This window comes from Thunnus maccoyii, chromosome 5 (assembly GCF_910596095.1).
Source record: "Thunnus maccoyii chromosome 5, fThuMac1.1, whole genome shotgun sequence".
Classification (NCBI taxonomy): Eukaryota; Metazoa; Chordata; class Actinopteri; order Scombriformes; family Scombridae; genus Thunnus; species Thunnus maccoyii.
Window position 1 is genome coordinate 14,582,750 of NC_056537.1, and position 17,220 is coordinate 14,599,969.

The 17,220-nt window shown below is 40.1% G+C and overlaps 2 protein-coding genes across 7 annotated transcripts; one reads left to right on the top strand and one right to left on the bottom strand.

Moving 5' to 3' along the window:
• Positions 1 to 341: 341 nt before the first annotated feature.
• On the bottom strand, positions 342 to 13,555 carry duox (dual oxidase). 3 transcript variants are annotated; one of them, XM_042413040.1, is made up of 33 exons: positions 13,489 to 13,555; positions 13,296 to 13,379; positions 13,037 to 13,201; positions 12,469 to 12,656; positions 12,098 to 12,299; positions 10,892 to 11,058; positions 10,393 to 10,456; positions 9,885 to 9,981; positions 9,609 to 9,699; positions 8,769 to 8,871; positions 8,489 to 8,661; positions 8,194 to 8,369; positions 7,921 to 8,039; positions 7,659 to 7,796; positions 7,455 to 7,568; positions 6,912 to 7,114; positions 6,407 to 6,592; positions 5,930 to 6,155; positions 5,370 to 5,463; positions 5,099 to 5,274; positions 4,937 to 5,006; positions 4,753 to 4,794; positions 4,052 to 4,230; positions 3,711 to 3,941; positions 3,534 to 3,633; positions 3,393 to 3,442; positions 3,153 to 3,280; positions 2,885 to 3,038; positions 2,526 to 2,758; positions 2,276 to 2,434; positions 2,002 to 2,157; positions 1,059 to 1,187; positions 342 to 947 (listed from the first exon to the last, which is right to left on the bottom strand). In XM_042413040.1, the coding sequence occupies exons 1-33, from the start codon at positions 13,553 to 13,555 to the stop codon at positions 825 to 827; spliced, it is 4,587 nt and encodes a 1,528-aa protein (XP_042268974.1). In that variant the 3' UTR covers positions 342 to 824. The 3 variants fall into 3 exon arrangements, with proteins under 3 accessions (XP_042268974.1, XP_042268972.1, XP_042268973.1); XM_042413038.1 differs by lacking the exon at positions 13,489 to 13,555 and having other exon boundaries at positions 13,296 to 13,399; XM_042413039.1 differs by lacking the exons at positions 12,098 to 12,299; positions 12,469 to 12,656; positions 13,037 to 13,201; positions 13,296 to 13,379; positions 13,489 to 13,555 and having other exon boundaries at positions 9,885 to 9,937; positions 10,892 to 11,052.
• Positions 13,539 to 17,212, top strand: duox2 (dual oxidase 2). 4 transcript variants are annotated; one of them, XM_042413045.1, is made up of 9 exons: positions 13,539 to 13,623; positions 14,046 to 14,174; positions 14,473 to 14,652; positions 14,831 to 14,888; positions 14,982 to 15,116; positions 15,377 to 15,584; positions 15,688 to 15,902; positions 16,004 to 16,194; positions 16,592 to 17,212. In XM_042413045.1, exons 3-9 carry the CDS (start codon positions 14,506 to 14,508, stop codon positions 16,601 to 16,603), a joined length of 966 nt encoding a protein of 321 aa, XP_042268979.1. In that variant the 5' UTR covers positions 13,539 to 13,623; positions 14,046 to 14,174; positions 14,473 to 14,505; the 3' UTR covers positions 16,604 to 17,212. The 4 variants fall into 4 exon arrangements, with proteins under 4 accessions (XP_042268979.1, XP_042268978.1, XP_042268976.1 ...); XM_042413044.1 differs by having other exon boundaries at positions 14,046 to 14,108; XM_042413042.1 differs by having other exon boundaries at positions 13,543 to 13,629.
• The last annotated feature ends 8 nt before the right edge of the window (positions 17,213 to 17,220 follow it).

Genomic DNA, 17,220 nt, shown 5'->3' on the forward strand with positions numbered 1-17,220 from the left:
CTTGTGGAGAATCAAAATTTTTACTTGTTATTCATCTGCTTGGCTGAGGAGGTTTTCTGGCTTATGACTCAACCAACAAGTCAAATTTTGAAGTTTGGGTTAACTCAGGCGAATTTGAATAAGCTAGTTCTCAGTTGGCACCAGAAAGGGCCAACAGCATAATTTAGGGAACTTCCAAAATCCCCCAATTACATAATCTCATGTCCTACAACCAAGAAATCACGTTTGAACTTTCTGTTGTATCTATGAGCTGCCACTTACAATGTTTCTAAGATTTAGGATATTTCCGTCTGACACAACACTGGTACAAATTCTTTTGTAAAATATTAATTTATTCCCAATATTTCACGCAAAAGCACAAGAAATCAATAACATGGAATCAATTATACATTATCATCTCAAAAACATATTTGCAAACAATGTATGACAGCTAACTCCAGTTCCATCTCTGAGTCAAACAGCCAATAAAAACTATTAATAAAAAATGATGCATGATGATTACAACAATGATTTGACAGAAATTATGAATAAAATCCTTGTGACAATTGTATTAAATTAAAAATCACATCCTTGACTGATTGAAATTAATGTAGCAATAATATTAATGATCAAAGAATAAAGATGTAAAGAGGAATACACATTTTATTAGTAGGCATCCAGTATCTTTCACTTCATAATATTACATAAAATCAAAACTTCCTAAATTGGCTCTGTGATTGTAAGTGGAAAAATAATATTAATTAACTGCTGCAGTGACTTGTATTCTCCAGTGCAAAGTGGCTTGTTGTTCGTTCTGTAACATGTAGTCCAGTGCTTAGGACAAGTTAGAAGTTCTCATAGTGATGTATGAAATGGGCCTGATCCCTCTTGTTCATCTGCTGACAAGCTTTCTCCACATTCTTGGTCAGTCCAGGTGGTCCACAGCTGAATACACCAATTTTACCCACCTACGGATAATAATACAAATTTAAACGGAATAGGTCCAAATAATTCATTCAGTTGTAACTGGCAAAGCCTCATAGAAACATGAGGTAGATGAAGCTGGATGAAGGACTCACCTCAGGGTGAACTTCCTGCAGTGAGCTGAAAAAGGACACAAAGGGCGGACGGCCGAAGTGGGTGACAGACCGCAGGCCGGTGAAAAGACTGCGGTTCCACACCTTCTGAAAGTGGCGCTCACACACATACTGTCCACACATTACAAAGGCAACTCATTAGTGGTTTTCACTGTTATATAATATTAAAGGAATAGTTCAACATTTTGGGAAATACGGTCTTACGGTCTTAATACGGCTTTCTTGCCAAGAGTTAGATAAGAAGATTGATACCACTCTCATGTCTGTACAGTAAACATGAAGCTATAGCGGAAGCCAGTTAGCTTAGCTTAGCATAAACACTGGATGCAGTGGGAAACAGCTAGCCTGGTTCTGCCCAAAGGTACCTACCAGCACCTCTAAAGCTCACTCATTAACATGCTATACATTTTTGTTTAATCTGTAGAAAAACTGTAGAATTGTGTGTTTACAGGGAGCTATTGTTGAAAATATTTCTTGGCCAGGAGCAGTGACCACAGCATTGACAAGACTCTAGGAAGTCACTGCACCAAGAATTAGTCCCACACATATAACCCCTTGTAATTCGCAACTTGTCATTTTTACACTTGTACAAGATAAATTGTGTTAATTAATGAGCTTTAGAGGTGATTTTTTTTTACCTTTTGACAGAGCTGGGATAGTTGTTTTTCCCTATTTCAAGTCTTTGTGCTAAGCTAAGCTAACTGACTGTTGGCTGTAGCTTTGTGTTTATGATACAAACATAAGAGTGGTATTGTTCTTCTTACCTAACTCTTGGCATCAAAGAGATGATAAAATGTCTTACTATCCCTTTAACAAGGCATGTATTTAGAAGTCAACTTTAAAATGCATGTTTGCTAAATATTTGATAGCATTTCAGTCCACTCTATTTTTTGTGACACTTGGAAATGGTGACTGCAGATCTTACCAGCATGGTGGTGCGGAGGTCGAACTTCTCGGCCACCTGAGTGATGTAAGTGTGAACTGAGACCAGCTCCTGGGTGTCCATCTCCTCCACTTCCCTGATGATGTCTGACACCCACTCAAACTGACGCTGAGTTCGTGTCACCCAGATGAAGTACACCTGCAAACAATCAATGACTTAGCATTATTAGCATTTGACCAACATGCACAAATAAATATTGCTGCAGGAAGGAATTCAAGACAAAATGTACTGTAGGTTGTGTGATTTTACGGAGCACCTTTTTACACTGAGTCTTGGACCTGATGGAGGACTTGAACACCAGGTCTTTGAGGATGGAAGCAAATGGAGTGACACCAATTCCTCCTCCCACCAGAACAGACACCTCAAAGTCAATCCACTCTTGATGGCCCTCACCAAATGGGCCGTCCAGGTACAGCTGGGGATGAAATGAGATATCAGTGAAAATAGAAAGAGTGGAGAAGCAGAGGAATCTCCACATACACGTTCATAATAATGCTTTCTCCTGCCTTTGGATAGGCTCCCAGCTCAATCAGGCTTTCTTCAGTGTAGAGCTCTCGGAGCTGGCTGGTCCAGGGCCCCACAGCTCGGATGTGCAGGCTGAGGGTTTCTTCGTGAGGTGCTGACGTCAGTGTGAATGGATGGTACTCATCTGTACCCAACATCAGGCACGCTATGCGAACCCACTGGCCTGAACGATACACAAAGCCCTGAGGTCGCTTGAACTCCAGATGTGTCACACCTACAGGTAGCACAGCCAAGGGAAGTGTGAACTTGAATGCAAAATACACACAAACGTTACATGATTTCAGTGAAGACGATGGAAAAGTGATTCCATAGTGATTTTCCACAAAATGCTAAGTGTCACCTGAAGGCAGCAGCTCAGCTCTGACCACAGGTATCTCTACCTTCTTCCTGCTCAAACTGATCAGTTTGTCCAGCAGAAAGAGTAGTGCGGGTGGGATTAGGTAGATGTGGAAACGGGGCTCTTGAAGTAGGGCAAAACTGCCGTGAATAACTGTCTGTTGGATGAAAACAAAGCCAGCATCACACCTCTAGCAAAACTGCTTCCCATCATGAAAGTTAGCTGACAACAGAGTGCATTTGGAGTATTCTAAAGTCAGAAAAGTACTTACTAAAATGTAGACGACAACGTAGAGGTAATGTGTGATCCAAAATCCACGAAAACTGATGCGGCGGAAATAGTGTGATGCAAAAACATACATGAATGAAAAAGCAAAGAGAAGCAAGACACCAGTCATTCCTGGGAAAGGGACAAAGCAGAGAAAAAAACCCCACAGAATCAGAGCATAGTATAACAAAAAGTCCATATTCTATATGACCTTTGAGGGTCTAAAATAGGTCTCCTCTGATACCTGGAACAGTTTGAAAGAACCACCAAGACCACTTGAGAGGAAGTTCAGACCTAAAATGAAAACACACTGTAAATTAGCTACATGCCATAACTCTGCTGTAATGTGTATCTGCTAAAATCAGGCAGATATTTCAAACATTACCCATTATTGGATAAGACTCTGGGAAACAGGCAAGAAAGGATGCTGAGGTCACTGATGGAGAAGATGTAGATGTTGACGACATGGCCCAAACTATGAACAACTACAGATAGAACAAAAATGGGAGTTAGTTCACAAAAAGAAAAATATAAATACTTAAAACTGAACTTCCCTACCAACCTGAAAGGATGATGGCAGTCATGGCCATGAAGCGATGGAAGTCAATGGCGGCGTCAAAGGGGATGTATCGGTTGAGGAAGGTCTCTCTGCACAGCGTGATGAGGTTGCGGCACACGGTGAGGAGCATGTAGGGAAACAGAAAGGAGATGGCGGCCGCCGAGCCCCGGGAGACGATGATCCCCACCACTGACGTCTCAGGGAAACCTGTAGATTCTGCCTGCAAACCGTAGTCTGAACACAGGATTTTTCAATCAGCTCAGACCAGAAAAAGTATGATGCTAAAGGGTGGTGAAGAATTATCATACATCAACAGGACATAGCCGGGAATGATTTATACTCACAGTAACATCTTTCGAGCGCCACACCAGCTGTGATGCCATATACGACAATAAAGCAGACAATATGACGGCGATAATTCTCAATGAAACGTTTGAACTGCTGGATCTTCTGCTGGACTGGGTTCCGTATGTACTGCTCACGCTTGGGCTTCACATAGACATCTGGAGTGTTGACATCTAACCTGAAATTGAAATTATGCAAATCCATTAAACATCCATTCAGTGAATATTCTTTGTTCTATATTCTTTGTATAGTATTTTACCATATTCAGGTCACCCCAACAACAGACGAAGTAGGGTGTGAAACTCTAACTTTCACATGTAAAGCCTTTTTTGTGAAAGGGAAACTAGAGTTTTTCATTCAATTTCAACATTTTAGTAAACCACATGCCAACATAGTTCCCTACACAACCACTGCTTCCTCAATACATAAAAACTCATGCAAAAAGAACTTGGAAAGGAACATTTTTTTAACAAGGTAATAGTAAATACTATATTACAATGACCAGAACTCCTATTCTAAGTTATGTGTCTATGGGGAAAATACACCATATTAAAAACAAAAACACACTCTTGAAATTCTAAGATGATAACAGTCATCAGAATTGGTTTATTTTAAATTTTCAGACATCTTATCTTTCTTGGTAATTCGTGTTCTATATTCAGGAATTAATTTATAGTTGCATAAAAATAGTAGAACATACTTTTTCCGTCTGCGTATCTTCTGTCCATCTGTCTTGTTGTTGCTGCAAACAAAAAAATGAACAAATGGAAACAATTAGAATCACATTAAACTTAATGAAAAGTTACAATGATTAATTATTTTTGTCTATAGTGATAAGCAACAGCTATCACTTGTGTGATACAGATGAGACATTACAGCCATACTTGTTTGCTGGAAGGATGAAGGAAACTCTTTGGTCTCGACTCAGCCGCTTCTTCCCTTGTTTCTCCATCCCTGCATACACAGCAGACACACTAAAGCATCAGAAGAGGTCAGAGAAATGAGGATTTTTTTTTTAAAAGGACTTTGATAAAATTTTCTCTAACCTTTAACATTGAGTTGGGCAAACTGCAGCTCCTTCTCATGGTCCCGCAGCAGGAAATGAAAGTCCTCCCATGTGATTTTCTCCTTGTCATCAAAGCCTGCAGCCTGCATCATGGCCTTGATGCCGTCCTCTGCCTGGCTCTTTGACAGAGCGCCGTTGGAGATTTCAATGAAAGACCTGCAGCACATCAAAAAGGTGACAACAAACCATCAGACACACACAAAAAAAAAGACTCGGTGCAGTCATGAAAAAAATAAAAATATAAATCAAACCTGAGCATCCTGGCAAATTCTTCTTTTGATAAGAAACCAGTTCCACCAATGTCGTTCATGGAGAACATCAGTTTTGATTTTTCCTCAGGGGACCCTGCAAAAATACTAACATTAGTAACATAATCTAGACTGATTTATTAATAATTAAATAAATATAAATAAATATGTCATCCATGTTCTCATTCCATGTCCTACTTGTCTCATCATCAAATAGGAAATCTGCATTAAGTCAGTCTATAAAAGCTGCAATAACAATTTCTTCTACTTGACATTGAATAAGTTGCAGTCATATATCCTTAATTAAAGCTTTCAATCCCCCAAAAGTAGTTCATTATTATTGATTTAGTTGCTGATGTGTTCTTTTACATGAAAAAGAAGTTAAGATGTTTAATATCTGCACAGATAACAAAAATTATAATTTCATCTATATTGTCATCAATCCTAACATATTCCTCTCCATCTATATGCAATCCACATCATCTGAGCCTAGTTGGTATTGTGGCTTTTCGTATATAGTATTTTTTAAAAGAAGTAGACTATTTTGGAGTCAAGTGTTTTACCTTTCATAAAAATAACCATCACATCAAGAAACTCTTGGAAGGAGAGGTAGCCGTTGCCATCTTTATCAGCTAGTGTGAACATAGAGTCCATAAATAAAGAGTCAGACTTGAGGCCCAGTGCATCAGCAAACTCTGATGCTGTCAGTTCGCACTGGAGGACCTCCCTGGCTTTCTTGTGGGAGACGCCACTCATGTCCCCAGCATCACACTTCTCTATTTCCAAGACCTGTGCAAGCGAGGGACAGAGAGTGACAGTGTCATTATGTCACCGTAGTGTTATTAGTAATATTATCAACGTCAGCTGAGGTTATGTCCATGGATGAAGTCACCATCAAAACCAACAATTAGTTCTTTTGGCTTGAGGTCCGACCTGATCTGACCTCAAGCAAAGTTTGACGACATTTTGTAGCCGAGCTTAAAGCTGCTGCCGCTGTAACAGAGCAGTGGATGAGGTAAACATCCAGAGGCTGACGGTACCTTAGAGAAAGCGTGTCGAATGAAAGTTTCCACAATCTGAGCCCTCCGCTCTCTGGTTAAAGCCTCCTTCAGTAGTTCCTTCTCTCTCATCTCCTTCACTCTAATCTCCTGCCTGATGTCTGTCACCTCCGGGCGCAGATGCTTGACAAATGCTGTACGTTTGCTCTCGTCATCAAAAAACAGCACCTGGGTGTGCAAGCGGAGACCATCGGGGGAAGATAAACATGATTGGAGTGAGATCAGAAGTGATGTAGATCAAGTACATCTGCAGAATCATGCTTGCATCGACAATTGGATGAAGTGTGTAAGCAACTTTAGTACATAAGTCAGAAAGCTGAATGTGCTTAAACTGCAAACTACCCACACATATTTGGCTATACATGCTTACACAAGAAGCAGAAACATTTTAAACCTATTTTCTTTTGACTTTAATTAGATGGCAGCTGCTTTTTCAGATACAAACTCTGAAGGTGCAAACGATTCCCTTCTGTTTCCAGCTACTCACCAGGTCGTACTCTTTCGGTACTTTGAGCAGCAGAGCTTTATGGTGACGGTCGTTTGACAGGAGGACGTCTAGGTAGTGCTGGTTGCCCAGATTGAGGCAGCGGAGAGCGGGCCCTGATCTGTCGAAGATCTGCAGTCTCCTCTTCTCATCTACCTCCACGCTGACAGGTTGCAGAGGATTTTTATGACCCTGCCACTCATAGGCTTTGGAGAAAAAGCAGAATAAAAAGAGGTTTGAGACGAGATTCTCAATAATGCTGAGGACAGGTGTCAAATAACAAGAAATACTGGCAGCACTTAGAATCCACCTGTCCCTTGTTGTTATACTGAAATTCATATAATCAGCTCAGTTTTACAGTTCTGCTGATTCTTATGTGACATACATTATGAACACCAGCAAAGCAGTAAATCACAGCTGCTGACAGTCAGCTGACGTTCATTAAGAAGTTACATTGAGTTCATTGTAAAACCCAACTGATAAATGCTGTTTTTTAGTAACACTGGACACTGCAAAAACAGTATTGGACCCTTTTAGTTTTCATACCAGTCATTCCCACAGCCAGCTCCTCTGCTCTGCCTACAGCTTTTCTTCTTCTCTGGAACTTCTTATACCTGTACTTGCGGAGATATGCCACCATACAGGCCACTAGAAAACTCACTGTGGAGGTGAAATGATCAAAACTGCTGATGAGTGATATAAGTATTATTACAGTGCAAAAACTGAGAGATTTGTGAATATGATACAGACCAACAGGGAAGAGGAATAGAACAATGATAAATATCCCAAAGCCAGCTTTGCTCCCATCAAAGTAATTAAGTTTGGTGGCATTAGTGCAGGGATGGAGCATTGATGCATTCAGCTGTGTGGGCTGAGGACAAGGGTCACCTTAGGGCAACAGAGAGATCATTTTAATTTATTCATTCATTAAATATATTCACAGATTCAAGAGAAACTCTGGATTTTTTTTCTGGTTCATGAATCAAATATACAGTTTATGTCATATTTTTACCATCCTTCCAGAAGAAGACATTATTCTGTATATCAGTGGCCTCTGCACTAGTGACTGCAATAAGGACATCATGAAACGTCACGTTGCGGATCATTTGGATCTCCTCATCTGTGAACAAACTGGAAAACACCTCAAAGTGAGTATAAAACTGTCATAAGATGACTGACCCACATGATATGAATGGATGTTATTGTTTCAAACAGTACAATGAGATCAGTCACAAACTGTATCTCAGCTATTTCTGTACTGAAAGTCCTTTAGAGAGCAGCTCACCCATTCTGTTTGTTCTCAAACCAGAAGCGGTCTCCATTTCTGATGCGTTCAAACTGGTCCAAGATGATGGCGGAGAAAACTGGACCTGGACCATCGAGAGACTCCAGCAGTCCTCCAGGGAAGAGCTCCAGTTTCACAACGTCTCTGTCATACAGTTCTGCAATATTGTGGAGTAACTGTTGGAGAAGAACACACTTTAATTCAAAGTTATTGTAAAACTTTCAACTTACTTTTGTCTATCTTCGATTGTTATTTGTTTAAAGAAGTTTTTTTTGCTTGAGAGATTCTAGTTTACCTGTGGGTTGGTGCTATTGAGCTCAGGATTTATGTCATCAAACGTCTTCACAGGAGGCAAATCCAGAGCTTTTCTGACATCAGTGTAACTACGGAGGCCAAAGTCTCTTCCTCTCTGGATAGTCAGTGCCACCAAATCTGTGCGGGTGAACCTTAGGGGTCCGTACATGAAGTCTGTCAGGGTGGAAATCAGATCAGAAGGGTGAATATTCATTTCTAACTTAAATATGTGTTAAAGATATACAGAGTAATACAGACAGTGAGTAAGAAGGATTAAACACCTGTCAGGTCCTCCACAACAACATTGTCTACTTTCTCTGCAATCTGGGAGGCCATGCCCATGAGGAGGTCGTCTACATCCCGGCTTGTCTTCACATTGATTCTCTGGTAACAAAATGACAGAAGCATTAATACGGAATATCCTGAACTCTCCTCTTTAACAGATGGAGGCTTTTTAAAACACACATATTTTAGTATACAGGAAGGACACATTGTAGAAAAACCAACATCATCCATCACAGCAAGTATTTTCTCACTCTGTCCTTGAAGAACGTTGAAAGGATTCAACAGAACATACTGTAGATATACCTTCATTTGGTAAGCAAGCACTACTCTATAAAAAAAGATGTACTTGCAGCATGGTATTTATCAAAAAAGCAATGAATTTAGTTGTAGATTCAATAGACTGTGTATAAACAATATAAATTCTACCCCCCTAAGAATCTAACTTTCCTCTACAGAAATACTGTGAATAGATAGAAACTGATTTGTTATTAAATCAATAGCAAAATATTTTACAATGTCCCCATTTGAGCTCAGAGACATACAGTGGTTTATTTTTCTGCTTCTAAATTTCAAGAGTTTATATCCCAGTGTCCCTCTGTACTTTACCATTGTCTCCATAAATAAATAACTGTTCAAAATGTGACTTAATTGCCTGTTCAAGTTTTGAAAAATCATTATACTTCTGCTTACAATGAAGTTAAAATGAAAGCAGAGTGTGGTCGAGTTTGTGGTGTGAAAGCAAAGGTTTGTGGTGGAAGATGGAGCACAGTGGTCATTTTACTGTCAACTCCTGCTTTGTGTGCTTATGAAAATGCAGCAACACAAATATTATATACCTGACGTTTCCAAAAGCTGTTACAAAGACGCATGGCTGGTGATGAGCTCCCATCTTTGTTGATAATCTTCCGAAAATGGCAGGTTCTGTTTCTGTAGGATGGAGGACAGCCAATACAGATCATTATATTCCTCATAGAACATACACACACTGTCTGACTGTGATCACAGCAGTGCATTGACAATGTCACACTCAACTAAAACACACAAAACAAAGTGGGTTTTGTATGAGTTTTGATTTTCTCCACAATATGCAAAGGAGAAAAGAAGAACAATACCTCATGTAAACACCAGGTGGAGCCATAGTGATGCCAAGTCGTACAGCAGCAGCCTGAAACTCAGGAGAAATGCCTGGATCAACAAACTTCTGATAACCTGTATGGAGATAAATCAACATAAAATACAAGAAGCAGGAAAAGCAGAGTGACAACAAATATAACTTATGAGTTATACAATGAAGAAAGAAACAGTAGAAACAATCCTCAAGTATGAAAACAACCTTTATCATCATTTAAATGGTTAAACTGGGGCAACAAAAACATTATAGCTACGAAAAATGAAGAGTGATTAAGATGATGGGATCATCTGACTATTGTCCCTTTAACTTTCTTCAGCTGCGGGTGCTTATTCAGCAGAAGAAAGAGACTCGTGGTGATGCTCTTTGCTGACAGAGCACATATTTGTCAAACACCACCAACGATAGCTCACCTCACCATGGCTTGTGGTCACCAGAGCATGACCTGTTGCCCTGCACTTGTACGCACACGCACTCTGGCTGATTCTTACCTGGGTAAGGAGGGAGCTTTTTGTCTCTGAGGTATCCAGGCAGCCATTCATAGAGTGCAATATTCTGTTAAGAAAAATAGTAGGGATAAAAGTTACTCTTGGACTTAAACTTTAACTATTTCACCAAATGATGAGCTGATAATATATCCTGCAACCTGATTTTTTCTTCTCTTTTCCTTTTCTCACATACAAAACATTTTTGGTGAAGTTTCTTTATATATAAATACTGATTTTATTATTGCGGCTTGTTAACTATACTATAGAAGCAGGAAAATGAATTAACATGTGTGTAATGTTGTTCTGCACAGTTCCTGCAGAGGATAAACCTCCTCTAATCAAACAAGTGAGTGATGATGCATTCACCCCTAAACTAAAACCATCAATTTCATCCATAAAATCACGACCACCTGGCGTTGATGCAACCTCTTTCTGTTTCCAGAGTGCAAATTAAATCAGCACCTGAGCAGCGGGAGGATTACGTGGAGACTTTTCCCTCTACCTGAAATGTGGCCACAACGGTCTTCCTGGCGTTTTGAAACAGCTTTTCGTCTGACCACTCTGGGTGTTCCTCATGCAGTTTGGAGGCTACATAATTGTGGTAGCGAAACCAGATAATCCCCTCTGCTCCCGTGAACATGTTCTCATTGGCCCAGGCATTTCCCAACTCTGTACACAGAAGACAGCAGAAATTATAGGGAATTCTCCTGTTCCATCAGGTAAATTAACACCACTATGGCTACATCACAATAAGCAGAGAATAAGCTGTATATGTAAGGTGTTTTTATACAGAAAACCACTCCAAAGTTCACAAATATTCAGTCACACTCCCGTGGCATTGATTGATGAGGATCTCTAACCACTAATGGAATGATAATTTGGCTGTTTGTTTTCAAGGACGTGAAAACAGAGCAGTGACAACAGTAGAAGATCCTCCGCCTCCACCCCAGATAATAACTACACACCTTTGAAAACACAAGCAACAAAACACTGGTGTCAGGGCACCTGTACGGCACCTTCTTCGCTATAGCGTGAGGGATTTACTGCGGTGAGTGTGACAAGCCATTTAGACAATAATTAAAGAGTCATAACACGCGTCAGGCATGGGCCTCTCTTGACTCAGCCTCGCAAGCTGCAACCCTGATTAAAGCAGACTTCTGTGAAATAATATTTGCAATAAATTCTTGGACTTTGTTTTCAGTCGCTTGCAGTATCGATCGGGTGGATATTGCCACATACAGTATGAAAACATAGTACAGATGACATATTGTTAAAAGGCACAGTTCATCCAAACATGTGAATCCACATAGTTTTAGTGTGAGTCACTGAGATTTGGAGTATTATCATATAAAATCATAACCAAAGTTACACTTGAAAAACTCAAAAGTAACTTCTGTTCACACATATAATGACCTCCATTCACTGAAAATTACAATTATAGAGAAGAAAATGTGGATTATTGTGAACAATTCTGTCACTCTAAAGCGACATTGCTGTTTAGTTTCAGGGATTTAAAGAACATTAATTAAATGGCACTGAGCTCCACTGTTTTAGGTTAAGCTATCGTCAGTTATTCTTAAGGTCAATAAATCACACTATCTGGTTGGATGTACTGCCCTCCAGGTGAAGACACTTTTCAGAAAGGCCCCTGATGTCGTAAACCCCACCATGTGCAGAACTGAAGGTTAAAGTATGAACTATATCTCACCATAGAGGCCATGGGGTCCATGATCACCTGTAGAGGGGTCAGCAGTTCTCCACATGTGGCTGTGTCCTGTTCCTTCTTTCGGCATGTTCCACTCAGAGCCTGAAGTCAGGAGCCCCCCAGAGAAGCCTCTCAGGGAGTCAGACCAGGAAGTGGAGGGGCCATAGATGGAGCTACCATCTATCCACGCTGTCACCAAGTTGACCTTCAAATCACACGAAAACTTTGCACTTCAGGAAAGGAAAACAGTATTTAAAATGTCCTCCAGACCTGCCTGAACAACTCTTTTCTAACAATTATTGCTTGTTTCTAAAGGCTGTAATATGTTAACATTAATAAAAACAAATGATCTTGATATTGATAAGAATCGGCACCTGAGTACGAGGGTTACTGGGACTCTGGCCGGATTCTTTGTCCCATGGTCCTCTCTGGAAAGGCAGCATGACTTTGCCAGTAGCAGTCGGGTCAAAAATGGGGTCACCTTTTGGGACTGGGATGTTCATGAATTCAGGTGGGCAACCAGGAGCTCTTGAGTTCAAAATCTCAAAAGCAACGTGATAACCTGAAAAGTTAAAATAATAATAAAAAGTCATCACTGCAAAAAAAAAAAATTACCTGAATAATAATGATGAAAGAGGAGTGAACACTGGCATTTAGACTATTAAATCAGAGATAAACTGATATCTTGACATATTATTGGTATCAGTCAATATAAGAAATATCTGAATCAATGTCATATTTTAATTATTATATTTTATCTGTATGTATAATATTGCATTTTATCATTTTTTTCTAGGTGTTATTGATGCAACATCAATAAGGGTATGATGGCCTAATTATCTTAAGTGCTTACACCTGTTTTGCACCTTACTGTATCTCAATGTTTCCACTTATTCGGTAATTTATGAAAGTGCACTTAAATGCATTCGCCAACATATTTACCAAAAAACAGTGAGAGTACGGTCTGGTTGCGTGTTGAGGGCAGACCGGAGGGTCCAGAGGTCAGCAGGCGGCTCAGTCTTCGAGGGTTTGGCAGCAGAGGCTCCTGAACGGGTTGGTAGACTCCGTCCCAGTAGTGCGCGGGCACGAGGCGCATAAGGTGAGAACCTGCGCGAGCACAGGAACATCGGTGAGCAGGTGTGTCGGCAGAGTGTAGCTTACTGCTGCTGCTGCTGCGCATTTTGGCAGCCCTGTAACTTACCGACAGCTCCGCGTCTTGGATATCCTAAACTGTTGTACCAGCCGTCAAAGCGAGGAACCTCCCAGGTTGTTTCACACTGTGAATCTGTTCGAGACATGTCGAGTTTAAACAGCTTTTCTTACTTTGCTGCCGTTTTCTGCGTTAACTTGGTTGAGTAAAGTCTGAATATGAAGTGCAACTGCTGTCTACTCACGTTCACTGACAATGAGCACCAAGCCAACCACTGCACAGATACTCCAAACCCGTTTACGCAAATCCATTGATGCGAGAGATGCTTCTCAGCTCAGACCGCAACCAAGAGCAGCGGAGGACTTCTGAAAAAGTCAAGGTGAAGGTAACTGACATTTACTGACATATTTCTGTTATATTTCCATGTGATAGCCTATACTTTGTTGCTTTAGCAGCTATTAGCAAGAAAAACGAGAGAGTCTAAGTCTAAAGGCGTCTGGTTGAATGAACAACAACTTTAGTACTGCTCATTTCAGTCATGTATGTAAAGTACAGACACCAAAAGACAATGCCCTGTTTCCATTATCACTATATTTGATAGGAGAAGATGAAATAGTTGAGGCTTACCCACTGCAGGGGTTGAAATGTAGTGCAGAAGTAGTGCAGGAGCACAAGTGCTGGTGAGGGATGGTGCAATACTAAAGCCAACATGTGTTGCACAGCTTGTCACAAAACTGCATGTGACCAGTGTGGCCTGAATGGGAATGGTCATCATATCTGGATCACACCTCTTTTTTGCAGCATTCCAGTCAATGCATCCTCCTCCTCAGTGACACAAAGAGGGACTGCCATTATAAAAGAAGTGTAAGTTCCCCCTCAACATTCACACTTGACTCACTTCTTCCACAGTCCTCGTCTGCCAACTTTCAGGTAAGGGACTTTCTCTGTTTCATTAATTGGTTTTATTTGACACTTTTATTTCAATTTAGATTCAAATGAAATTTTGTGCATCATACAGATGCGTTTCTTTCTTTGCTGAAAACATACCCAGTGCAATCAAAGTTAGATGATATTAAATAATTTAGACACTTAATCATGTGCCATTGTTACACCGTGGTAATAATGTACCTTCTCTTATCTACTGTAAGGAACAAGGGCTGCTATCTCTGCATCTGGAGGTAACTGAGAGCCCCGCCGCTAACACTGTCTTCTCTGTTACACTGTCTAGTCTCAGCTGGAACCGTAAAGATCTGGAGCTAAGATGACTTTCTACGATGACATTTACCCATTCTACCCTCTACAAAGGACCTCCTTCATCTTCAGTGGCCGCTTGCTCACCATTATCCTGGTTTTCCTTGTGCTAGCAGTCAGTCTTCTTATCATTCTGCCAGGGATACGAGGGAAGTCGGTGAGTGCAACCCATCAGATAAACTTATACACTCACCGCAAACACAGAGTCAGAATTACTGTCTCCCTCTGGGCTTGTAAAGATGGTTTTGAGGAAAAATTATGACATTATGATGCTTTTTATGTCAATATTGTGATACACCAGGATAATCTTGATTATGTTCTTTCCTTTTCAACAGAGGCTGTTCTGGATGTTGAGAATAATTATCAGCTTGTTCATAGGCGTGGTGATTGTGGGTGAGTTTGAATTCCTTTTCATTGCTGTTGAATAAATTATAGATTTTGTTTTTCCTGCCATCATTATTCACCTTCATGTTCTTTCTTCTGCAGCACTCAACTTCACCAACGACTGGGCTGAGGCCAGAATGACCGCAAATGCCACTTACAAGTCTTTCAGCAATGCAGTGGTTAATGCAGAGATCGGCTTGCACGTGGGACTGTACGGCATTAATGTTACACTTAAAGGTGAGTCATTGTTGCATGTCACAGTTGCGCAATACAACCATATGTTGGCAGCTTTATGTTTTGAGCAACTTAAATCTTTGTTTGACATGTTTGCTCAAGCGTCTGATGAAATATTCCTGCTCTTTTTGTTTTAAAAAACAAAAACAAATGTCAGCATCGTTGTGCTGCAGTTATATAAGTGATTTTTATCTGTCTTATATGAATTTATATATCTTACTTAATGTATATACATAAATGTGCCCTTCTTTTCTCTCTCTCAGGTAATCCCGTTGTTCAATTCAATGAGACCATTGACTACAATGAGATGTTCAACTGGCATGACACTATTGAAGAGGAGTATGAGGATGCTTTGGAGAAAGGTTTACCCAACCCCATCCTGTACATCGCAGAGAAATTTACCCTCAGAAGCCCATGTGGCCTCATCTTTCAATACAGATACTCTGGACGATACGCCTCTGCAACTCTTTGGTAACTATAGATAACTCACAGTCTGACGTTCTGTCATTATGCTGTCAGATGATGGTTAAAATATAGCAGAAATGAAAATGGCTGCACATCACTTCCTCCACAGGACAGCATTTTGCTGCTGGATGCTCGCCAATATCCTCTTCTCCATGCCAGTCATTTTATACGCCGGGTACATGATGTTGGTAACGGCTGCCTTCATCTTTTTCTCCATGGCCTCCTTCTCCACCATCATGAACGTGCCTCAGTGTGTTTTCTCTATAGGAACCAACTCCTTTGAAACTGAGTACAGTCATTCATTCTGGCTGGCTCTGGCCACAGGTAATGATGAGAAGGCTTTTTCTTTCATTTTATATGTTTTTTGTACTTCAACATGGCATACAAAGCTGTCTGTGATTTCTACTAACTGAAATGATTTCTAGGTGTGTTGTGCGCCATCATTGGGATTCTGGTGGTGATGTTTAACTTTATGATACCGGAGAAGATAAAAGAGGCTTTCAGCGGTGGTGTCGACAGTTATGAAGATGAAGACATTTCTTATGGCGAAGGCTACCTGAATTCAGTATTCCTTGATGGAGTGACAATTTCACCCCTGACATCTAAAGTCACATCGGTAAGTAGAGGGTAGTACTTCCTTTTGACACATCAAGCAATCATCTAAGTAACATTTTTTTGCTGCTTGTAAATGGATTGGTCGTTCTTTTATAAGCAGCAATAGCGTGTTATTCATAATCATTATGACTTTAATGGAAAATTTGACATAGATGTACGTTTATTGCTGCAAAATACCTATGCAGTTCTACTTAAGGACATTTTAAAAATGTGACCAATGTGGTATTAACAGGGCCTGAAATATTAAAATCTAATGAATCATTGCTATTATGGCCACCACAGCATACACAATACATCCTCAATCCTGTGCTCGACTTTTATGTCACATGTTACATTTCAGGAAATTATTTCTGCCTTTGCTGCTTGTTAACTTGGATCATTTGGTTTCTATGTTTCAGGAACATATATGAAGCTCTCCAAGTTTCCCTCAGGGAGCTTTTCCAGCCAATACTTGAAGATATTTTTGCTGAATGTATTACAGGGAGAGTGTCTCATCTCACACCTAGTTCTAATTATCTATATGAGCCTGTTAAGTGTTATAAATGATTTAACTGTAAATAGTAGGATTTGTAAAGTTCGTTGTCATGTTGCAGTAGTTGTAAATACAATATTGTATGGGATCCATACAATGTATATATATGCTAATCAATATGAATTTAGTCATTGTTCAGCTCTTTTTTCATTAGAAATGGAAGATGAGACAAAATAACTAATTGTTAGTTTGATATTAATAGGTTTAGTGTTCGATAGCCTTCTTACAGTGCATGCAGATTGCCATGGCAACATGTTGTTTAATTAGTGCATAGTTTCTGAGCGGTGTCATTGGTTAAACTATCAGCGATTCCTGTTTTCACAACTTCTGAGATCCAATTCAGTGAGAAAACACAAGAGGAAGAACGAATACCAAACTGCTTGGAAAAGTTCAACCGACTAATCTCAAATCCAGGCAAATGTGTTTTATAACTTGTCTGTTTGTAAGTTGTTTTTTTTGCCTTAATAAAATGAAAACAAACAACAAGCATTCAGC

What these genes read in the sequence shown, in the direction of transcription:
- duox (XM_042413040.1), bottom strand. Translation starts at nt 13,555, where the DNA reads ATGGATTTGCGTAAACGGGTTTGGAGTATCTGTGCAGTGGTTGGCTTG. An exon ending in CCGTTGTGGCCACATTTCAG is followed by an intron (nt 10,457 to 10,891) that starts GTAGAGGGAAAA and finishes TTTTCTTAACAG; the next exon opens with AATATTGCACTCTATGAATG. An exon ending in GGCGCTCGAAAGATGTTACT is followed by an intron (nt 3,942 to 4,051) that starts GTGAGTATAAAT and finishes TCCTGTGTTCAG; the next exon opens with ACTACGGTTTGCAGGCAGAA.
- duox2 (XM_042413045.1), top strand. Translation starts at nt 14,506, where the DNA reads ATGACTTTCTACGATGACATTTACCCATTCTACCCTCTACAAAGGACC. An exon ending in CAGGGATACGAGGGAAGTCG is followed by an intron (nt 14,653 to 14,830) that starts GTGAGTGCAACC and finishes CCTTTTCAACAG; the next exon opens with AGGCTGTTCTGGATGTTGAG. An exon ending in TACGCCTCTGCAACTCTTTG is followed by an intron (nt 15,585 to 15,687) that starts GTAACTATAGAT and finishes CTTCCTCCACAG; the next exon opens with GACAGCATTTTGCTGCTGGA.